At 36.8% G+C, this 25,277-nt stretch overlaps 1 protein-coding gene across 1 annotated transcript; it reads left to right on the top strand.

Annotated features, from left to right (window-relative positions):
• Nucleotides 1-5,716: 5,716 nt before the first annotated feature.
• On the top strand, nucleotides 5,717-24,903 carry piwil1 (piwi-like RNA-mediated gene silencing 1). The gene is made up of 20 exons (XM_059503399.1): nucleotides 5,717-5,856; nucleotides 5,933-6,044; nucleotides 6,146-6,274; nucleotides 12,377-12,591; nucleotides 12,698-12,819; nucleotides 12,896-12,976; nucleotides 13,060-13,257; nucleotides 13,870-13,978; nucleotides 14,059-14,185; nucleotides 17,386-17,503; nucleotides 17,596-17,710; nucleotides 17,794-17,981; nucleotides 18,058-18,130; nucleotides 18,204-18,404; nucleotides 18,479-18,582; nucleotides 18,801-18,871; nucleotides 21,114-21,267; nucleotides 21,353-21,478; nucleotides 22,609-22,756; nucleotides 24,120-24,903. The coding sequence occupies exons 1-20, from the start codon at nucleotides 5,788-5,790 to the stop codon at nucleotides 24,234-24,236; spliced, it is 2,577 nt and encodes an 858-aa protein (XP_059359382.1). The 5' UTR covers nucleotides 5,717-5,787; the 3' UTR covers nucleotides 24,237-24,903.
• The last annotated feature ends 374 nt before the right edge of the window (nucleotides 24,904-25,277 follow it).

Here is a 25,277-nt window from a genome sequence, read left to right as displayed (position 1 = left end):
GGAGAAAGGATGATGAACTCACTTGAAATTGTGGTGGTATTATTTATGAAACAAATTGCAGCAGATGTGTGTTTTCAGTCTGCATGTATAGCCTCCGTACCCGTGCAGATTTTATACTATGTCACTTTAAAAAATAAAATATTTTCTAGGTAACCTCTGACTACATATAATATAGAGATATACATCACAGTCAACTAATGATCAAACATCTGGATTTTATCATAAACTTGTATCAGTATCAGATACCATAAGCTTACATCAGACTAAAATGTGACCTTATTTCCATTAAATGATTACCAATAATATCTATATGTATATGTTAACCAATCTCTTGCTGTCTTGCTGTCTGCATTTTGGAGACATTGCCACAGTTCTTCTGGATTTATTCTGTCTCAGTTTGTTCTGTTTCTTCATGTTATTCCAGACAGACTGATGATGATCAGAACAGATCTCTGTGTGGAGCACTGGCTGTTGTCAGACTCTTTGTGCAAACAAATATCTCACTGGATTATTACATTTAATGGCAAAAATTATGTTTGGAAATGTAAACCGATATTTCCTACTGACACACTACAGCAAAACATAGAAATAACTGATTTAAAACCATTTTTTGTTGGTGAAAATACAAGTGGCCTAAGACTTTTGCACAGTACTGTAACAAGTAAAAAATGTATATATTTAAATTAACACATTATATAGTTAAAATCTGTTAACATATACTGACATTTCAATCGAGACTTAATACTAAGAGATTTCTTAAAATTATAATTAAACTTTATTTGAAGTTTTTCTTGTGCACAATATATATTTTTAGTCTTTAAATGTAAAAAATGTAAAGTGTACCTGAAGTGTACTTGCAATAGTTCCACTTTTACACAATCAAATATACTTCAGCATATCTTTAGTTGGAATTTGGCTTTACACCTGCACAATTAAAGTGAACTAAGTACAAATTTAGTTAGCAGATTTTAAGTATACCAGTTTTGCAGGGAATTTGTATTAAACATATTAATATGTAAATGTATTTGTAGTATACTTAGCATTAAATAAATGTGTTTCAAATAAATGTTAGTATATTATTTTCAGGGTATATATGACTTACTGAAGATGGTATGAATTTTTGGTGATATTAACTGTGCATATGTGATATCTGCCACAGTGTTTCAGGCAAGGTGTTCACTAATTTCCATAACTGACATAGTCATAGCTTTAGATAAATCACCTGGCTTCATTTGCACTTTGGTAGGACAACTTCAAACCAACATTTCTGTGTCTTCCTCTATCTTACTCTTGGACAGGTTTGGGGCCTGGGGGGCATTCATCAGCCCACCAGGCAGGGGGCATCTTTACTCTACACCTACCGCTGCTAGCAACACTCTCTTCTGTGCTTTTCTTCTTAGCTCTTTTATTTCTACTTCTCTTTAAGTTCTTGCCTTTGCTGTGTTTTGAACATTTTAAGGCGAGATATATATAGTGCACTATGTCTGCTACATTATTAAATCAAAGTATTGTGACCATTTTTACACACTTTTCTACATCTATGTGTATATATTAATTTGTAATAAATGATTGTTCCCTTATTATGTTTTTAATATCTCTTCTTCTGTTTCAGGTTATAGATGCATTAATCTTGGGCCATCAGGATACTTTTATTTAGGATAAAAAGCCACTTGAAGCCAACGACCATATGTCAGCGGTCTTCTCTCTCAAATCAAATGAAAGAGAAATCATTACAAGAGATCAAAGCTGTCTTTTTTTCATGCATATTTGCATAAAACTGTTTTATACAACTTGTTTTGCCAACTTTTGTGCGCTTTGCACCATCACCAAAGAAAGAATTTGAGAAAAGCCTTCATTAAAGGAAATAACGTCATCCAACGTGGGTGTTTGTGTATGTGATATTAATCTATCTTCTTGTTGTATGTAAATAGTGATGGGAAATTTTGCTATCTGACTGAATCCCACCGGATTGAATTGCTAATCATTCTTAGATCTTGACATGAAAGTCAACCGTAGAGCTGCCTCCAAAATGCCCTTCAAGGTGCCAAGCTCCCAGTCAAAAAGATGAGGGTGTGAGTCTGGAACTGATAGAGGAGGGTGAGGCTATGAGAGAGAGAGAGAGAGAGAGAGAGAGAGAGAGAGAGAGAGAGAGAGAGAGAGGGGCTATGCTGCGGAATCCTTAACATTTGAATCATTAATCTTTCATCAAAGTCTGAGAGAGGCAAAAAAGAGAAAAGCCCAATATGGTAAATGGAGGGCTACAGATGGACACCATTCTGAAAAAGAAAGCAGAAGTTGAGATTCAGTAAAGCACTTGAGCATGCAAATGTATTTATCAGGTGAAAGTCAAACTTCATTCAAGTAGTTTTATTGAATTCTCTTATATTTGGTGGTTTCTTGGTTGGTTTCTTTTGTTTAGAAATTCCATTGCTATAAAACCCGTATAAGCAACAAAATTAAAAACAATATCATTCCCCATTGATTATACTTAGGAATTCCTAATGTTAGGAATGCTGGGATAGACTCTGAAGTCCTGTTCACACCAAGAACGAAATACAGTACAGACCAAAAGTTTGGACACACCTTCTCATTCAAAGAGTTTTTTTTATTTTCATGACTATGAAAATTGTAGCGTCACACTGAAGGCATCAAGGGCTATTTGACCAAGAAGGAGAGTGATGGGGTGCTGCGCCAGATGACCTGGCCTCCACAGTCACCGGATCTGAACCCAATCGAGATGGTTTAGGGGTGAGCTGGACCGCAGACAGAAGGCAAAAGGGCCAACAAGTGCTAAGCATCTCTCGGGGAACTCCTTCAAGACTGTTGGAAGACCATTTCAGGTGACTACCTCTTGAAGCTCATCAAGAGAATGCCAAGAGTGTGCAAAGCAGTAATCAAAGCAAAAGGTGGCTACTTTGAAGAACCTACAATATGACATATTTTCAGTTGTTTCACACTTTTTTGTTATGTCTATAATTCCACATGTGTTAATTCATAGTTTTGATGCCTTCAGTGTGACTCTACAATTTTCATAGTCATGAAAATAAAGAAAACTCTTTGAATGAGAAGGTGTGTCCAAACTTTTGGTCTGTACTGTATATTTGTGTCCACAGCAGTGTAAGACATCATTCTTTTTATTATAAGTGTGCTGTTGTTTTGTCATCTACAGCTTTAAATGCTCAAGGTCTTTGAAGTCGTGTTGATTCTGATCGGCTGTCAGTGTTTTTATCATTCATTAGCTGAAAAAAATAAAATAAAAAATCATTCTGAAAGTGATTCCAACAATGTTGTGCTTCTTCTGTGTCATTATACTGTAGTTATCGTCCTTGGTGTGAATGGGCCTTCACCTTAAAAATCAAATAAAAAAACTAAGCGAGAGAGCATATACAGTTAGAAACACTGTCATGGAACACATTTTTACATCCAAAAACATTATTCAGGTCCAAATGTGCAGTTATGTCACCTACATTTATTAATCATGAGTCTTATATCTCACAAAGCAGCCTCAAGTAAATAAGAGCAAAACAAGATGTGTGGCTTGATAAATGGCAGATCTGTTCTAATACAGTACATGCTGGGACGTTTTTTGAAGATGGCAGAAATTAGGAAAAATAACCATTCAGTATTTGTGTCAAAGCCTATTTTTGTACATTAGGGATCTTTTTCTGATCATGATTATATCAAAACAAATAAATGATGGATGATGCACACGGACATTAGCACTGCAGGAGCATGAAAAGCTGCTTACATCTTGTTTGCCCAGATATAACCTTCTTGATAAAAAACAGACAGCAGCATATTCAACTAAAAGAAGGTCTCACATTATATACATTGTGACATATCTTAAGCCTCCCTTAATTTACAGTAAATGATTTATATGAAAGTAGTATTGCAAATTGTTATTCTAGGGAGTAAAACGTATTTCTCACCAAAAGGAACATTTTGTAGGCCTATCTACTGAAATCTGTTGGGTGCAGCACCTGAATATTATAGCTGTAGTACAATCAATGACCATTAACAGTGCTTATTGGTCTGTCAATAGTTCGTCTTAATCAATTAATGTTTTCCACTTCTAATAGTAAACCTGAATCAGAAAGTTTCGTTACTGGACCACCCCAATATATTTAAGGACATCTCAGAAATTAAAATATTATTGGTGAGCAACATATATTGTTATTAACTTCAAACGTCTTTCCCCTGTGTGTTGACTGGTAGCGATCAGTCGTGTTTTGTGTATTTGAGCGCCATCTGGTGGTGAACGTCTATCGTTACAATAGAATGCGTCAACAGGACCAGATGACCCCGTAACAGGTAGATTCGTATCCTTCCAAATAAAATAGTTATTCTCAACAACCTTTTCCGATTCAATTTCAACAAGCGTTTCGATCAAAATAAGTAATTACGACATGAAAAGACGGTTAGGAATTAATTATTCTGAAAAATATGAACCAAATTAGATGATAAATATATTCAGCAGCGGAGGGATACAGAAGAAATCGGGGTAACGGCCAGATTGGAGTTAATTGAATGTCATTTGGCGCTTGTCGAGGTAAGGGTAAGAGTTGGTCGTCGATTTTTAAGTTTTCATCGACTTTATACATATATATTTAGTTATTTGATTGCTCAAGGTAGTTGTGAAATTGTTTATTATGTTATAAAATATGGAAATACCGTGTAAAATGTCTTTTTCTGGTTACTGTTGGCCAATTAAGTCATTAATTAAGGTTATATCAGTTTTTCTATTATGTACACGACGACAAAGCACTTTCCTTGAGTATTTAAGACGGATTTATAAATATTTCGTAACATTCAAATAAGCTTTTAAACTTTGTTCTATCTTAACAGACAGAATTTTAGAACTTTGGTGCAGAAACCAGGGCCTGGCGCGCCAAACACGTGCTTATTATCACTAACGGACACAATTAACTAATATTTAGTAATGTAATTAAGTAATGTGGTTTAATATTGTTTCTCAGAATGTCACACTGTAACAATGTATGACATTTATGATTATCCCTTAATAATGTATTTTGCAGGCCTAACGTTAATAATTTGCACGTGTCAAGTGCGCACTTGTTTGAAAACTCATAATTTAAAGAATTTAAGAAAGTGCTCTTTTTTAAATGTAGATAGAAAACTAATAAAAAACACGTTGTTTCGTGTATATATATATATATATATATATATGTATACAGTAACCACAGTAACAGTTAATATAGTCATATAAACTGGGTTTAATAATTACTTGGCATATTTAATTGACCCTTGGGATTTGAATAACCCTCACGTAGCGTTGTGCGCCATACACGTGAAGAACATGGGTCAGCCATGTCTTACTGCTCCTTATAGTAAGATTTCTCAACATTTCAGATATTTTATACATTTTCATATATAAAGCTGATTGTTCGTGCCAAATTAAAGCATTTGTCTCTCGGTTGGCCAATAAATAATTGAAGTCATAGTTAACACAAAAAGTAAAATTTCCTAACTTGTGTTTTTTCAGATTTGTTCATCTTTCTTCCATACAACATTAAATATTATAGACAGGCGTCCATTATGAAAGTATGGTGATTGAGGTTCTCATTCATTCAAACACAATTTGTTTACCATATAAGAAAGAAGAAACTATGAAAAAATGCTAAATAAGTAAAAAGTATACTGAAAAGGTGGCCATTGTGCACCAAACAGTACAATGATTAAATAATAGTATTCTCTATGTTGTATTCTTAACTTGTGTAATGTAATTTACGTTGACATAAACCAAAGCATTTGAGAAGAAGCATCAATATGACGGGACGAGCAAGAGCGAGATCCAGAGGCAGAGGTCGCGGTCAGGAGCCTGCTGCTCCTGGCGCAGTGAGTTTATATTCATTTTAAGAGTAATATCATAAAATTTTATTGAAAAACTTATTATTTTTCTAATTTTCTCCAGCAACCATCTATATCACAAGAGGCTGCAAAGCCTGTTATGCCCACTCCACCTGAAGGACAGCTGGTAGGGAGAGGGAGACAGAAACCTGCTCCTGGAGCCATGTCTGAAGAAGGTAAGTGTGTAAGAGCAGCAAGTAGGATTACTGTTGCATGTATGCTATGATGATATTCCCTCATTCAGTTTCTTAATCTTTTGCTTATTTTCTCCCTGTAGCGATGATGCAGATTTCTGCAGGCTTTCAGCAGGTAAAGATTGGGGAAAGAGGTGGACGCAGAAGAGATTTCCATGATTCTGGTGTCCACACTCGCCAGTTAATGGAACATGTGAAAGAGTCAAAAACAGGTAACACCATATTTAACAAGCAAGACTTGTTTGCTCTTTTGCAATTGTTTTGGCTGGGTAGTTGCACTGGCTTCTTGATCTTCCAGTCTTGATTTGATTACCATATTTTCCGGACTGTAAGTCACACTTTTTTTCATAGTTTGGCTGGTCCTGCGACTTATAGTCAGGTGCGACTTAGGCCCAATCCCAATTCTATTTAATACCCCTGCCCCTACACCTCCGCCTACCCCTTCCCCTTATCCCTTGAAACAGAGTGTCATGGGGTAGGGGAGAAAATATTCCCCTAAGGATTGGGACACCACTACTATGACGTCACACGCCATCATTCGTCGTCTAGCTCTTACAATACACACATATACTGGTGTGCTGGTGTGCATTAGAGCCTTTAATTATCGTTCTGTATTAATGAGCTGCTTACTGACACACTCACACACATATCGGAAATCGCGCAGCTCACACATCCAGGAGAAAATAAACTTGTCAACGCTGCCCAACGACTTTTATTAAATACAGTTTAAATACTGAATTGCTACATTATATTTTCCAGCGACGAGAGGATACAATCGCTGTTTTTAAGTGAACTTACTCTAAAAAGATAAACGCATAGACGCGAATACACGCAACTTCCATTTCTCTCTCTCTCTCGAATAGGCAATCTTTGAGAAAATGGTTTAGCGATTTCTAATTATTGGGATTAGACCCCATCAATGTTAACGGCAGTAATCGCCCTGATCAGACATATGCTGTGGCACTATCATGCAGTCTGTAATGATATGACGTTAGCAAATATTAGCGATTTTTTTGCAAACATTTCTTTGACTAACATGACCATTAATATGAACTCCCAATTGAATGTAACATAAAACAAATAATTACTTTTCGTTAAAATCTTTATTTATTCCAAAAAAGCTTACATTTATTATTTATCATTGTTTGCTGTAGCAGCCATGTTGCCGAGATAATTAGGGGTGTGATTCTTCCGGAAAAATCCGGCTTTTCCGACCTGAAAATGATGCGCTCGTATCGTTTCGGGTATTGGTAAACATAATGACCGCTCACCGCTGTCAACGTTTTTTGTGCCTCTGATTCATGTCGTCGTGTCACTCCGCAAGTAGTCCAATAATTTGTCACGATTGAAGTTCAAAGTGTACGCGCACCGTTCTGAATGCGCACACACCCACCCAACCATCTACTCACGTGAACAGCTTCAGTTGACTGACGAAGACCGTGAACACGGGTGATTCATGTAAGCAAATCCAATATATTGTCTTTAATTTTTATATGCAGGTCTAGTAAAATTTAACCAATCTATTGATCACTTTTGTCATGCTTCCATAACATTAATGTTAAACGATTCTGGGCTAACTTAGCAAAGTAACGCCATGTTGGTTATTGCTTATTTCTAGCTAGAAAGTTTAGCAGCTTCTACAAGGCTCAAAATTGCCAACATTTTTGTCGCATATGCTCCTGAAATTTAATCTGTGCGACCTAAAAATATATTTAGGAGTAACGTTAGATGCGCGGAGCATATGAGCATATCTGTCCACTAATGACTCGTCCGATTTGCGAACTAATGACTCCTTTGAACCGATTCATTTTAATGAATGCTTAAATCTGATCTGGGTCGAGTTTCCCGATAACGATGTATCTTAGCTCTGAAGAGCGCTTTTCCCAAAAACTTTACTTGACATGAACGCATTCTACGCAGACCTGCCAACCTGTATGCATTTTGCGTACCGGCTACGCATTTTGACCTCAAAGCACGCTGGTACGATTTGTAACTCTAAACTACACAAAAATCTAGTGACGCCTCTGTCCACGCGCAGTATTCAAAACAAGCAACAGGTAAAGGTGAAAAGTTCAACCAATCATAGCGTTTTTTTGTTTGTTTTGCATTTAAATAATTTCTGCGTTTTATTTCTCACCTAGTAGCTTATAGTTTCAGTTCAAAGCAGCTCGCGCTCGCCCCGTTAGCAGCTCTGACAGAAAGGCTGCGTGTGAGGCTGACAGACGCGCTGTTTAATGTGTTTGAGATGTGCTGTTTTCCTTAATGCTTGACTTACATTGCACAGGTATATTCTGTAAATGTTAAAATCCAATAGAAAATTTCCATTTTGCTGTCAGAAGTGGATGAGTTTCAGCTTTAGCGATTCTCAGCTAAACTCCACAGACTTCATTTAGAAAGAGCGCCGCCGCGCGCATGCGCTCCAAACAGACAGCGCTCAATGAAATAAAGTATACATTTTGTTGAAATACTTTTAGCTGGACTATAAATGTGACATGTAGAATTTTAAACCTACAAGTAAGTGTATTTGTATGATAGCACAAGTGTAATGGGTTAATCAAAATAGCCTTTTTACTTAATTAGTCTGTGATTTTTATTATTTTCATTTTTAGTTTAGTAACTTTAACTTATGCTTTAATATTTTTTTTTTAGATTGCAATGTTAAAATGTAATGTGACTTTAACCCTTTTTGCACATAATATATGCCTACATGCTAGTGTTGGGCAAGATGGTCATTTTTCAAATCGTCATATCGTCAGCCCGTGAGATCGACGATACACAATATTATCAAGCATGGGTGGAGCAAGAGAGAGACTCTTTGTTCTTGTCATAGCATAACTATTTGGCGTTTTAAACCGCGCAGGTGCGCGAGAGAGAGCCTACTAACATACTGACTGATTTAACGAACGTTAAATATAAAAATACTCTATTTAAAACAGCTAGTTCATACATAGTCGGACGCAACTGTCATATCGCACGTCCGTATCTGCGCAGGGAAGTTATCAGTCTAAATGTTCTGCAAAATCAGTCAACTGTGAAAATCAATAGCAGATTTCATTTAAAGTCCAACAGTTAAACACTAATATTGGGCATAAACGAACATTTAAATATAAAGTATTTAAAACAGGTAAGTTGATATATTTGTAGTAAAGTTGAATTGAACTGATGCATCAGTCATACAGCGCTCCGGACCGCGCGCCTCATGACGAGTCTGACGCACCGTCACAGAAACAAGAATGAGACGTGTTCTAAAATAACTGGCATTAAACTCAGTTAGTGAAGGCTCGTTTAATATATTGCACATACAGTATATAGGCCGTTTAGATTACTTGTTAAAGTGCAATGAAATACCTTATATCTGCAGACGATGTATGTCTGTTTGTGGATGGAGACTTTGTAACGGCCAAAACTATGTATTTTGCATGCATCACATTATAGTGCGGTGTGCATGAAAATAATAACAAGGCGGCAGATTGAACTTATTATCCATAGTGGTTCTCACGTAGTCCTTCTACGTCATTACCACATAGTGTGTTTTATAAGTTAAGTGATCAGTCTTTAAGAAAAGGACTACGTGAGAACCATGCACTATGGATGATAAATTCGCTCTGCCGCCTTGTTAATTATTTTGTCTTTACTTTATTTGTGACACCAAGAAAGAGTTAATCTCTCATGTATGAGAAGAGCGCGTTGCCGTATACCAGCCATTAAATGTATTCTATCTCTTTCATTTCATGGATTTAACGAATTATCCGAGTCAAAGCGTTACAACTTCACCGACTACATGCTCTAATCCTCCTGCGCGTGCGAGGTGTGTGTGTGAAATGCAGGCAGTGAAATTAAGTGAAATAGCTGGGCAGTTTAAAAGCCGAATTATAATAAGCAGCCTAATAAAAATAAAAATAGTTATTATTATTATAATCTAATACATTAATAGGAAAATTAGCCTAATATCGTTTTGAATATCGACAGAGAATTCTGCTTATGTCGATATCGCTGACGATCGTCGATACACGATACTATCGTCTATCGGCACAACCCTACTACATGCTTACATTCACCTTGTTTATTCCAAATATAAAATACCAAGATATATAGGCTACAGTATACCGCAAATGAGCTAAAAAAATACAGAGATATGAATTTTTGCTCATATTGCCCAGCCCTATACAGAAGTGTACTGGAGGTTTTTTTCTTTATTTTTTTTTTTAATAGTAAAAAAAAAACTAAATAGCAAAAATTAACTAAACAGTTACAGTAAGCAGTAAAAAACTGTAAAAATTGAAACCGTAAACTCGACCCCCCCCCCCCAATCATTGACAGATTTTTTGGAATTCATCCCTATTTTTGCCCAGTCTGATTTTTTTTTTGTTCAATCATTTAATTTAGATGTGTATTTTTTTTCTTCCCTTTTTAATTATTTAGTTTATAAATTCATTTAAACATAATGAACAATTGAACATAAGTACAATATTTTTTATTAATTTATTATTATACTATATAAATTATGTCACTGTGTGTGTTTTGGGGGGGGGGGTGGCTGTCGCCACGTCATGGTAAGTGCACCGTATAGTTTCCTGCTTTTTTGTCCTTTGCCAATCACACCTATGTTAATTCATACCCCTTAGTTTGAAGTGTGGTCCCGAAAAATCTTAGTTTGAAGGGCTATCTGGCCCTTCCCCTACCCCTCCAACCAAAAGAGAATCGAGACACCCGTACCCCTTAACGTAAACGCGCGAAGCGGAGGGGTAGTGGAAAGGGGAAGGGCTAAGGGGTAGAATTGGGAATGGGCCTTATTTATCAAAATTAATTTGACAGGAACCAAGAGAAATGAACCAAGAGAAAACATTACCGTCTAAAGCCTAAAAAAGGGCGACCTCTCGCACTGGAGACAGTAATGATTTCTCTTGGTTCTAAATAAATGCGACTTATAGTCCTGTGTGACTTATGTTTGTTTTTCTTCGTCATGATGTATTTTTGGACTGATGTGACTTATACTTAGGTGCGACTTATAGTCCGAAAAATACGGTATTATTTGTATTAAGTTAGAAACTTTGTGTGAGTATTTGTTAAAGACAAACCTGTGACAAAAATTCTGTAAAAAAAAATGTTCTTTTACATTTTCTATATTAATCAAAGAGCCATTCAGAAAAACTATTTCAGCACCAATCAGAATACTAGAATGATTTCAGAAGGATCATGTGACACTGAAGACAGGAATAAATCACACCTTAAGATTACATTAAAAAGGTATATGTGACCCTGGACAACAAAACCAGTCATGATGGTCAGTTTTTGAATAAATAAGCTTTCCGTCAATGTAAGGTTCATTAGGATAGAACAATATTTGGCTGAGATGCAACTATTTTGAAAACCTGGAATCTGAGGGTGCAAAAAAATCTAAATATTGAGAAAATCGCCTGAACAGGGGGGCGCGAGGAACAGGATTGAGAACCGCTGCTTTAGAACACTGATTTTGAAACCTGTGAATCTATTAAAATCGTTAGAAGACAGAATCGCGATTCATATATGAATAGATTTTTACGTACATCTCTAGTTTTCTCTTCATCTTATCTAAAGCAGCGCAGCATGGCCTCACCCCTTTGCTGCCCTTTCCTAAGGATGGAGTTTATCAGGGTTTGTGATGTCATGAACCCAGGAAGTAACTTGTTGTAGTCCCTACCAGCCGTTTTTGTAGGCATTAAACTGCCAGAATTTTAAAAGATATCTCCGTTTGCATTGAACTTTCATCTTCTTAACTTTGCAGATATTGTTTATGCTCAAACAGCAACATTACACACTAACTAACGTTAAAAAAAGTACCCCTTTAATATCCTAATGATTTTTTGCATAAAATAAAAATCTATAATTTACCCATAAAATGTATTTTTGGCTATTGCTACAAATATGCCCCAGTGACTTAAGACTGGTTTTGTGGTCGAGTGTCACATATGCTCAATTGTAGGAATTTTTTTTTACTTTAGTTTTAACTGCATTTAACTTCATTCCTGGAGGGCCGCTGTCCTGCAGAGTTTAGCTCCAACCCCAATTAAACACACCTGAACCAACTAATCAAGATCTCACTAGGCATACTGACTTTCAAACAGGTGTGTTGGAGCTGGTTAGAGCTAAACTCTGCAGAATAGCGGCCCTCCAGGACCGAGATTGGTGACCACTGCATTAGAGGCTTATTTTAAATACTTTTAGTTTTTTGAAACCCAAATTTTTAATCGGTAGTATACATTTCCAACATCCCTGTTCTAATATTGTAGCAATGAAGTGCGATGTTAGAATTGACACTCTTTCTGTCACCACAGGTGTTTCAGGCACTGCCATTGAGCTGAGGGCCAATTTCATGCGTCTGCTTTCACGACCTATGTGGGCTTTGTATCAGTACCATGTGGACTTCAAGCCACCTATGGAGTCCCGACGTTTGCGCTCGGCTTTGCTTTTCCAGCACGAGGAGACTCTGGGCAAAGCACACACTTTTGATGGAGCCATTCTCTTCCTCCCTAACAAACTGCACAATACTGTATGATTTAGATCCTCATAGTTCTTATAATTGCAGTGTTTCTTAAGTGAGGTTTTGGGAGTGTGGATTTGATTTGGTTGTCAGTGATAAATTGCTTTATATGTAGGAGACAGTCCTGTGCAGTGAAACTAGAAACGGAGAGAAGGTTGAGATCACTGTTACGCTGACCAACGAGCTCCCGCCATCCTCTCCTGTGTGCTTGCAGTTTTATAACATCCTCTTCAGGAGGTAATCACAAATAGCATTTGAAATAGTGGTATTTACAAGGTAATTAATTTGTATCTCTGTTTATTTCGTGTTGTAGAATTCTGAGGATACTAAACATGCAGCAGATTGGACGCCATTACTACAACCCTGATGATCCGTTCAACATTCCCCAGCACAGGTTTTGAAGCAAATGTCTTGTGTGACTTTTACCTTCTGTTGAAAAGTGATTGAACATTGGAGCCTGTCTACATCTGTTTGCAGGCTGACGATTTGGCCTGGATTTGTGACCACCATCCTTCAGTATGAGTCCAGCATCATGCTGTGCACCGATGTGAGTCATAAGGTTCTACGCAGTGAGACTGTCCTTGACTTCATGTATAGTCTGAGGCAGCAATGTGGAGACCAGCGCTTCCCTGAAGCCTGCACCAAGGAGCTTGTGGGCCTGATCATTCTGACTAAGTAAAATGAGCACGCATTTACACAACTGTTCAAAAGCTTGGGGTTGTTCAGATTGGTTATTTGTTTTTAAGGTTTTTTATGCTTACTTGCAGTTTTTTGATTGCAATATTATAGTGAAACAGTAATGTTGTGAAATTTAATTGTAAAAAAAAATTATGGCAAAGCCTAATTTTCATTAGCTATAATGCCAGTCTTCAGTGTCACGTGACCTTTCATAAATCATTCTAATATGCTGATTTGCTAGTCAAGAAACTTTAATGTACAATGTTGAAAACGGCTGTTCTGCTTAATATTTATTTTTGGAAGCCGTGATACATTTCTTTCAGGTTTATTTGATGAAAAGAAAATTCAGAAGAGACAAGCATTTGTTTAAATTAGAAATCATTTTGTAACATTAAAAATGTATTTACTGTTACTTTAAAACAATTTAAGAATGCGTCCTGTTTTAAAGAAAAATGTTAGTTTTTTTTTTTTCTTATTGACCTAAGCGATTTAAAATGAGAATGTGATATTTTCTTTGGTTTATAACTTAAAAAAAATTTAATTTGTGAAAGTTGTTTAATGTAATTGTGAATTAGCAAGTAATGGTGTGTAACAAATTGTCTTTTATAGGTACAATAACAAGACGTACAGGATTGATGACATTGCCTGGGATCATACACCCAACAACACATTTAAGAAGGGAGATACAGAGATTTCATTCAAGAACTACTTCAAAACGGTAACTTAACGATAGAGGTAATTATTTTGACTCTAGTTGCAGGATTTTATTGTCACACTCAAATTTATTTGCCTCCTCAGCAATATGGTCTGGACATAACAGATGGCAACCAGGTTCTTCTGGTTAGTCATGTGAAGAGACTGGGCCCATCAGGTCGGCCTCCACCGGGACCTGCCATGCTTGTCCCAGAGTTCTGCTACCTCACAGGTTAGTCCTTTTTGAAGATTCATTAAAATGGCTTGAAGAGTGGTTGTCTTTCACATTGTGTTTTTGACTATTCTTATGAAGCTGGGGTGGGACATATTGAAGGACTCATTCATTTTTTTAATAGACAGTATTCTGTAGTTTAGAATAACTGAAGACAGTGACAGGTCATATATAGTAAGTCATATAGCAGGTGAAAATCAGTATGTGAAATTAGCATGCATGAATTCACTGTGTTCATAAAACAGCAAATGGAAAGTACCTGGATGACCTGCTGCTACTTCTGAGATTCTGAGGTGCCAATGTTTTACTATCCCATTAGGTCATGGGAGTGAAATTTGTTCCCTGTTTAATTCTACTACCTAATCAGATCTAAGACATAGCTCATGATTTGCAAGTTGATGGCTAGTGTAGTAGAAAAGGTTTTTGGATATGTCCACACAGACACGGATATTTTTAGTTTTTCCTTCCATTTTTACAAAAATCTCCATCCACATGAAAATGCAAACGCATGCTATGATGTACTAGGGCTGGGTATCAATTCAGATGTTCCAGATCGATTCGATTTCGATTCACAAGCTCTCAAATCGATTCAATTCTCGATTCGATTTTCTATTAGAGCTGTAATCGGGCCTTAAAAGTTAAGCCGGACAGGACCCGCGCCCGACAGATTTCGGCCCAAGCCCGACAAGTTCATTTTGATTGACAGCTTTTTAAAAGCCTGAACCCATTTACAACCCGACATTATTCAAATGTGCGCACACACACAGCTCTTTTGCCTTTTGTCAGGAATGAGTCATTTATACATGTTTTAACATAATTTATACATGACTAACGTAATAGGCCACTTGGAAGTTTGAACAAAGAAATAAAATGAATCCTCTGTAACATCATAATATCTCAGCACTCTATAGATGGCCCTAGATATAGGCTCATTCAGCATATAAATAGGCTCATTCAGCATATAAATAGGCCAACGCACCAATAAAAACAAGTCTTTCTTAAAAAATTTAACATAAATTCTAAATTAAGATGGGTATTTGGCAATAACGAAATTAAGATAAAGGCTCTGCCGGATTTGCTTCGCCATAGCAGCTGACATAATAAAATAATAATGCCAACATTAGCTCATAGCCCACTCTGTCTACATTATGCATTTAAGACTCAATTAATGTTTAGTTATTATTTGAAAAACATTTACTCACCAAGATTAGGTAAGGCCTACGTGTTTTTGTGGAGGAAAATGATTGAATCCACTGTAGATGGCTTCAGCGCGTTCCTGCGCTCACTGATGGTGCATCCAGCAATATAACCCTCTGGCTCCTTATTGAGGATTCTCACAGTACATAAGTTTACAATTGGGTAAATAATAAAAAGAAATTAAGAGCCACAAACCTGTATATTAAACGCTTTTATTTTAGATACACTTGGGTACATTTAAAACAGAACCCATCTCTAATTTTCAATTGCCTACAATTGTTAAATAAATATAAGTTTGATGCAAGATGAAAAATGCTTTGTTCTTGTCCACAACACTATTGTCGTCACCTTGCTTATGAAATCTAAAATGCTTCCATACCTCTGACTTTTTATGTGAAGGTGGCATCAACGTCGACAAAGCACCTGAAACCCTTTAAGCCAGTGGTTCTCAACCTTTTGTTCCACCGGGCCGCATTATGGTCCAAGTCTTGCGGGCCGCACGCATATAATTTACACATTACGTCACCAATACAAACCAACCTGATTTATAATATTATAGCCTAAATATTATGATATCTAATTGATTAGATTCATTGAAATAAATAATTCTACTCCCCATATATAAAACACCTGATTCTGTCGGGAGCTGAACAATTTTGTGAAATTCGGCTCGATGTAGTAACAGCACAATGAAGTTGCGATTGTAAAGCCTGTGTTATACTTAACACATGAGCAATCCGCAGACACGGCCAGCGCTGACGCGGACTTCTTCCATTTACACTTCCAAAAGCGTACGCTGATGGTCCGCTCTGCAATAAACATGTTAACAAACAATTGCCCAGAATTATTGCACATCTGTCTTAATATTCTTTTATTGACGGATTGCACAGGTTCGAGTAGCAATGAGCTTCTTCACACTGCCTGAACATGTGCAATTGTGCTTTTGAAGACTACTGACCATGCGCACCTGTCCGCGCGGTCGTCTGCTCAGAGCCTCGGGACACACTCTCCGATGGCGATTTTTACATCACGCCTGCCTACCTAGCGGTCCATAGCGGACGTGGAAAGTATAAGAGGCTTTAAGATGCTGTCTGTAAGACGCGCACGGGAGCATGACTTGATGCGCGACATTGCAGAAAATGTGCGTTCACAAATGTAGCCTATGATCCAAATATGGAAAGCACTTTCGAATTTAATAATGTGAGGTTCTCTCCAGAGATGTTTTGCCACATTTCTTCAATTAAGGATGATTGCTGCGTAGTATATGGTGTTTCCATTTGCTTGAACAACTTAAAGTAAGTTGCAAAAGTTGTGTGTGTGTGTGTTCAGCATATGGTGGGCCGCAGTGATGGGCCGCGGGTTTAGAACCACTGCTTTAAACTAAATGAATGGATGACAGGTTCGTTGGTAACATTGCACAAGGCATATAAGAGGGTGACATCTAGTGGAGAAGATTTGTAACTAGATTAACGCTAATCTAACGTTCAATGTCTGCGGAAATAAATATGGAAAAAAATTGATTCAATGCCTTCGAGAATTGATTTTGAATCGACCACATTTTAAAAAACGATTAATCGAAAAATCAAAAAAAAAAATTTTGACGTACTGTCAAGAGCAGAGTAAGAGTGGAGCAAAGAGTGGAGCCACGTGATTTTGCCTGGAGCTAGGAGTGGATTTTTGAAAGTCGGAGCGTTGAGGTTTTTACTAGCTCTGAGAATACTCCTCTACCGCTCCGTTACGGGCACAAATTATGCCAACTCATGCATTAAATATGATTAGATTGACAGATGTGTGGATCACATATGAAACTGTCAACATGATAACATTGCAACCAGAGTTTTTGAAAAAAAATTCAGTGACCTGGTGCTGCGTTTGCATGTGTGCGAACAGCCAAACCACATAGAAAAAGCTGCGGTTTAAAAAAATAATCATGTTTGTGTGGACAGGGCCTTAGTCTTCAATTGTAAACAACTCTGATGTGCATGCATTTGTTTCCTGTGAAGGTCTGACAGATAAGATGCGTGCTGATTTCAACATCATGAAGGATCTTGCCTCACACACAAGGCTGAGTCCTGAACAGAGAGAGGGCAGAATTAACCGCTTAATCTCCAACATCAACAGGTATAGATTCTACATGAGTCCTATTGATGTATTGTTTGAATTTGGTGTTAATATATTTGATCAACTCTCACATCTACTCTACTTCCCTTTAGAAATGGAGACGTGCAGAATGAACTGACTACTTGGGGTCTGAGCTTTGAGAATCGACTGCTGAGTCTGAATGGAAGAGTTCTGCCTTCAGAGAGGATCATCCAGGGAGGCAGAGCAGTAAGAGAGATGACTTCACATCCCAGCAGCCATTTATAATGTGACAGGCTCGTTAATTTTAATTTTACCTATATATACCTTAGTACGAGTATAACCCATGGACAGCAGACTGGGCTAAAGAGATGCGAGGTCTTCCTCTGATTAGCTGCATGTCTCTGGACAACTGGTTGATGTTCTACACACGGAGAAATGCAGACGTTGCCCAATCTTTGCTTCAAACTCTCAACAAAGTGTCTGGGCCCATGGGTATCCGCATGCAGAGGGCCATCATGTGAGTTGTGTGAAATTTTGGATGTTAAAAACTTTGCATTTCATTTTCATGTTATTAATTATTCCTGGTCAAGCAGGATTGAGTATGAGGATCGTCAAGAATCTCTCCTGAGAGCCCTGCAACAAAACGTAGCACGGGAAACACAGATGGTGAGTCTAGTAATCACATGCATGTTTAATTTGCCAGAGCTTTTGTTTCGAACTGCTGTTGTGTCTTTTATAGGTGGTGGTGATCCTGCCTACCAATCGAAAGGACAAGTATGACTGTGTGAAGAAGTACCTGTGTGTGGACTGCCCTACTCCTAGTCAGTGTGTGGTGTCTCGCACAATCAGCAAACCTCAAGCACTTATGACTGTGGCCACTAAGATTGCTTTGCAGATGAACTGCAAAATGGGAGGAGAGCTGTGGAGTGTAGAAATCCCAGTAAGACTCAAATTATAGCTGTTTTGCTGGCCTTTGCCAAGTGTCAGATTTTACAATGAATCTTTGTTTTTCAGCTCCGGCAGCTGATGATTGTGGGTATAGACTGTTACCACGATACTTCTGCTGGGAAGAGATCTATCGGAGCGCTGGTGGCCAGTCTGAACCAGGGCATGTCCAGGTAATAATATAATTAGAAAATGGCACTGTTTAACAAGATGCATGTAAAGTTTGTGCTCAGTATTATGTTGGACTGGTTGAGCAATAAAACCAAAAAATTATTGCCATGTATAGTATTACAGTTAATGGACTACAGTTAATATAAAGTAATATTTTAGAGATTCAGATTGTGTAGTTGGGAATAATTGTTGTGTAATGTCACTTTTGTAACCTTTTTAGGTGGTTCTCCAAGTGCGTCTTGCAGAACCGTGGCCAGGAGATTATTGATGCACTAAAAGGGTCATTGCAAGGTGTGAAATGTTAAAAGATTCTCGTTTTATTTTGGTTATTGATCACTGGGGTGTGCCATTACATGCAGTTCACAATAACACCAGTACACATTTTTACAAAATAAAGGTTTCATATTAATATCAATGATTTAGCGACGCAATGATGTATTAACTGAATCTTCGGCAGTCTAAATTATTCAACCTTAAAAAAAAAAAACTCGTGTTCGGCCAAATAAGCAAAAGGACCAAATAAATTGTACTAAACAATGTGACAAGGTCAAATAGAGATGCACACTAATGCAGCAAACATGATGGCAGTGTGGAAGCATTTAGAATTTATAGCTGAAGTAGGTAACTTTTGTAAAAATGTATTTGTGAAACCTGTCATTATGTCCTGACAGTACAATATGAGACAGATAATCTGTGAAAAAATCAAGCTCCTCTTGCTCCTCCCAGTGGTCCTATTGCCATTTGCAGAAATTCACCGCTCCCAGTAAGAAACAACCAATCAGAGCTGCGGTCCGTAACTTTTTTTTTTGTTCAAGATTTACAAATTGTATATAATAAGCGAGTACACCATGAATCCATTTTCCCAGCCGTGTTTTTAGCCTGTCCTGAATCACTAGGATACATCTATAATAAGTGTTTATATTCGGACTATTTTAGATTGCTTCAGGGGTACCGCGGCGGAGTAACCCGGTACCTTTGTGATTCTTCATACACATAAACAGAAGTAGCTCCGGCTACAATGTTCTTCCGCAAGACGCAAGCAGTTCTGTTTATTAACCGCTAGAGCGTCAAAAGTTACGGACTGCAGCTTTAAATGTAAAATTTTTAGAGAAAGATGCAAAAATCATTACAAGCACCGACAGCGAGAGACCGTTTAGTACTGAATCGCATATCTCCGATCAGAAGAGGAAGAAATGGTTGCTGCTGGTTACTGTGATGATTGAAATTGCAAAATGGCCTTAATTAAATACACTGCAGTACGATATGTTTTATAATACACACACAAATTGCATGTGTTCAAACAGTGCTGCATGAGCTCGCGACGCTGTCTTGTTAGCCAGGGTTCGAAAGTCCAAACCGAGAGCGAAATCTGTGCTGAAACGGTTACTTGTCAGTTGCTCAGTAACATTTTTGTGAATTTTTACAAGGCATGTGACAATGTGATAAGTGCATTTTCCCAAATTAGTAATGAGAATAATTGATAAATCTGCTGCTGTCATCAAAAAGAAGCACTGAGGACTTCCTGGGTTTTTGTCAAAATAAAAGCTCCATCAACTTTCATAAATGTTACCATTAATGGTAAAATTAAAAAAGACAATAATAATGATAATTACAACAGCTCTATTAATACATTTATTATAATATTCACACAAAGTGTTCAAATTGGGATCTGTAATATTTTCTGTTGTTTTAAAATAATTCCCTTCTGCTCAGCAAGGCTGCATTTATTTGCATTCCTGATTCAAGAAGGGGGTTTCAAAAATGGCCACAAAATATTATTTTACCAACTTAAGTTAAATTGTGCTTTGTTATAATGACTGCTAGAATGTTGAAAACTTTTCAGTGTTAAGTTTTTTAATTGCTTTGTATTAGAGGTCAATGTTTAATAATAATTCCATGTAGTGTCCATTTCATTCCTTTCACATTTAATATTGGAGTTATCCAAGTTATTTGACATTTGAACTTTAAGTAATGCAATAGTTACTTTACCTCATTGTGTTTGCACTAATAAATGCTGCTGCCTGCCAGCTGCAATCACCAAGAAAACTTTTTTTCATATATATTTTTTTTTAATAACGTCATTATTGCAAATATTCTTGAAATATTGTGATAATTTTGCAGCTATATCTCCCAGCCCTATTGATCACCTTATGTTACCTTTTCCTACAGAGGTTGCTGAACACGTTAAACGTTATCGCTCCAAATAGGGAAAAACTGATTTACTCACTAGTGCACTTGAACAGCTTGTAGCTTTTAAATAAACAATGAAAAAGATGTTGGAAGCTTTAGAGTGGTTAATTTATAATTAAGTAATAGTATAACTTTAGCTTTTCACTTTTGGCTATTATATTTAGGCTTCAGAATATTTCTTTTGGTCACATCTTATTTTCTGAATTAATCCAAAAGCCATTGGCCATGTTCTTTTTTTTTTTGTTTTTGTTTTTTTGAGGGAACTATGGTGATGTTAAACGAGTGGCTTACACAACTAAGACTTTACCGCAGCACTCTGTACTGAAGCTGTTTGTCTTTTCAGCTGCCCTGAAGGCCTATCTGAAGTACAACAATTCTCTGCCCTCCCGGATCATTGTGTACCGAGATGGAGTAGGAGACGGCATGCTGCAGAGCGTGGTGGACTATGAAGTCCCTCAAATCATGCAGTCCATCAAGACCATGGGGCAAGATTATGAGTGAGCCATACTTCATGTTGACATATTTACACTTTGCGGATGTTGAGTTCCCTTGGTTGTAATCATATTTACGTTTTTCATACAGGCCCAAGCTGTCAGTAGTGGTGGTGAAAAAGCGAATCAGCTCCAGATTCTTTGCCCGGATTGATGGCAAAATTGCCAACCCTCCTCCGGGGACAGTCATTGACACTGAAGTCACTCGTCCGGAGTGGTGCGTATAGAGTCAATACACCTGGTCTCTATCATAAGTCACATGGTCTGGGTGGGACCTTAACAAGTCAAAGTGTCTTGCATTCAGTTTTTTTCCAATTTAAGATCATAAAAGGTTTAAATGGAATAGCAAAAGTCTTGAATACCATTAAAAAAAAACAGGATCAAGACTAGTGTGATGATTAAACTAAAAGGCTATGAAAAGGCTTTTCTGGTTATTGGAATTTTGTTTGCACAAATTGTCTCTTGCCATTTATAGGGTGTACACAGGTCCTTAAAAAGTCCTAGTGTCTTAAAGTTTTCCTAATAAAAGCCCTTAAAATGTCTTCAAATCCAGATGTGATGTCTTTATTTTTTCGACACATTACCGCTAAAATGTCTACAGTCTACAGACCCAGCAACTGTTTACAATTGTACAGACCAAAGATTTTTTACTTGCTCGGAGTCGGACAAATAGCCTGATTAAAACTTGACAAAAAATAACAGGTGGAGCATCAAGATGAATGATTCTGATTTTATTACACTCACCATAAACAGTGATGGATAGATAGTGTATTTCTGGTATCAAGGTAATTAGGGATGGGAACCAAAAACGTTTCTCTTAGCGCTTCAGACATTTGTTTTATTCGAACATAAGTGCCCTGCGAAGTGGACATCAACAAGATATTCAGCCATGATTCCAGTTGGAAGCGAACGTAGCTATATGTTCCAATCAAAGTGCATTGAAGTGTGCAAGACGTGAATTTAAATTGTATTGATTTACAGAGGTATATGATGTCACAGTTGTCCATGTTTAAAGACGCTGCACAACACGAATCAGTGAATGAATGTTTCGATGTGAGGTAAACTTCAACAGATTTCCCCTGCTCAGGGAGTAGGGAGCAATGAACAATTGGAACACAGTTCAACCTCTTATTCACAATGTCCATGTTAAGATATACATGTCTTGAGGTTTTAAAAGTATAACATTTACTTTTAAAAACTCAACAGATACCTTAATAGCTATTTTGTATTTGTCAATGTATAACATTTACTTTTAAAAACTCAACAGATACCTTAATAGCTATTTTGTATTTGTCAAATAATGCAAACTGCTCACATTTATTCAGTGCTACATCTGCTTTCACTCAGGTATGATTTCTTCATAGTGAGTCAGGCTGTGCGCTTTGGTTGTGTCGCACCTACTCACTACAACGTGGTGTATGACAGCAGCGGCCTCAAACCAGATCACATGCAGAGACTAACCTACAAACTCTGCCACATGTACTACAACTGGCAGGTAATAACCAGTGTAGATCACTACATCAGTATCACACTGCACTTAATAGTCTATAATAATCAGGGATGTGATTTTTCCGCATACATTTCCGTATTTTCCAACCTCTGAGGGACAACTCATGTGATTCACGTAGATCAGAGGGTTTTTGGGGGGGGGGGGGGGTACTGCATGATAATTGGTGCCATCTGCAGGACCGTTCATAGCACTGAAATTATTAAAAGCACCAAATGGGAGCAGGATCAGCACTGAAACATTTTACTCTACAGTTTTTTTAATGTGAATGGTGATAAGAATTTTAAGATTGGTAATGCCGTCATAAAATTCACAAAGGTTGTGCTGTAATTATATAATAGGCTGTAGTCTGACCCGCTACATGTCTGATGTTACAGTACTATTTTTAGTTTCGATTCACTGTTAGTGCTGCGCTTGGTTTGAGTCACTTTATTTTGCATTTGGGAACACATTCATCATTAGAAACGTTTATAAATCTGTTGTTGTTTATAAAAGTTTCACATAATCCTTCAGAAATCATATTAAAATGCTGATTTGCTGTTCAAGAAACGTTTCTTATTTTCATAGTTAAAAACTTTGTTTTGCTGCTTAATATTTTTGTAGAAACAATAATAGCGCTCAAATATTTGTATTAAAGTAAAAAAAAAAGAGAGAAAAAATACATTTTATTCATCATGCATGAAAGTGACAAAAACTGAGAAGACATTTAAAATGATTTCTGTTTTATAAATGCATTAACAAAATTTATTCATTAAACTTCATATTCATCAAAAAATCCTGAAAACTAAAGTGCATCATTTCCACAAAATATGAAGCAGCAAAAATTTCAACATTGATAATAATCAGAAATGTTTCTTGAGTCAAACAAATTGTAATGATTTCTAAAAGATCATGTGACACTGAACTGTAGTAATGATGACGAAAATTGTGCTTTACATCACAGGAATGACATTACATTGTATAATGTATTAAAATTGAAAACTGTTTATTTGTAATATTTCACATTATTTTGGGGGTGGGGGGGGTTCTTTTGAGCAAATAAATTCAGCCTTGATGAGCAGAAGATAGTTATTTCAAAATCATTAATGTAATATTTAACAACTTTTGGCAGGTACTTCATTATAATATTTTAGAATATTGTTGTCATTATTATAAAATGGTGATATAATTTTTTTTACAGGACAGTATGTATTTTTACAATGTAAGATTTGTCTTTTAATGTGCTAAAATATATATTTTTAATCATTTGTGCTGGGGGCGTGGTCAGATTTTCCTTTTTTGTCTCTAGCTGATCACATGCCTGAATAATGTGTCATCTCACACATTCTTTGTGGTTCTTCTTTATCTTAAGGGTATCGTCCGAGTGCCAGCACCATGTCAGTACGCCCACAAGCTGGCCTTCCTGGTGGGTCAGAGCATTCACAAGGAGCCCAACATGAACCTGGATGACTTCTTGTACTACCTGTAATCATTGCAGTGATAAGTTGCAGGGTCTCAAAGAATGAGAGGGCCATTTTTATTAGTTTCTTTTCCAAGTCAATTGTGTTTTGGCTAAAAAGTACACTGTCAGAAGAATTTTTGTTTATATTTCTAGGTATAGTGCTTTCAGAGAGAAGCAGGTACAAAGTTGTTTACTGATTGTACTGGCAAATGCATATGGTCATTTTTATTTCTCTGTTCTTGTTCTGCTGTCTTGTAAAGATAAAGACCATGTATTTTTGTGTGTAAACGGATGGTTCAAATTGCAGATTTCTTGGAATTTATGTTTTGAGGCCCTGATTTGTTAATGGAATTAAGTAAACATTTATTTTCTGGTTTCCAGTATAAAAGATGAATGGTTATGTCTGATTACTACCTTAAGTGTTCACATACTATATCATATGCATGTATGGTTTTCATGTCACAAAATTAAATGTTTCCGCAGTTTATAACGTTGCAGCTCTGATACTTCTATTTTTTAAATTGAATTATTGATTATAGAATAAGTAAAGAGAGGCAAGGAAACTATACCGATCAGAAATGTTGGGAAGAGCAGAAGTTTTAAAAGCTGTCATTTAGGATTGTATTGATATATTGAAAGGGGATACATAAGTATTGATGCGAGGAGAATAAAGCTCAAGTTTAACATGGCTTTATTAATTTGACACAATTTAGTCCGCAGTGGGAAAGATTTGAGAAAACGTTGGCATTGTACGAGTTTAAGGACATGTGAAAAGGTAATGCAAAACTTAAAAGATTTTGACAGTTTATTGCGGGCAACCCAGTTTATTTCGTTGTCTCCATCTTTTATCATATCGCTAATGAAAATTTAAAAAAGTATTGGGAAGTTTCATAAATAACGTTAGCTGTTTAATAAAGAGTAACTGCAGGTGGCGCATGAAGGCTCAAAAAGCCGACTCTAAATCTTATTAATGCAGACAATGGCACAAAGTAACCGCTTAAAAAATTGAAAAGTGTTGTCTCTTGACATACAAATTAATTATACCCGTGTAATTTATATAACGGTTTG

The sequence above is a fragment of the Carassius carassius genome, chromosome 21 (assembly GCF_963082965.1).
Source record: "Carassius carassius chromosome 21, fCarCar2.1, whole genome shotgun sequence".
In the NCBI taxonomy this organism is placed as follows: Eukaryota; Metazoa; Chordata; class Actinopteri; order Cypriniformes; family Cyprinidae; genus Carassius; species Carassius carassius.
The sequence above is the reverse complement of the archived record's forward strand: the minus strand, read 5'-3'. Positions and strand labels throughout refer to the sequence as shown.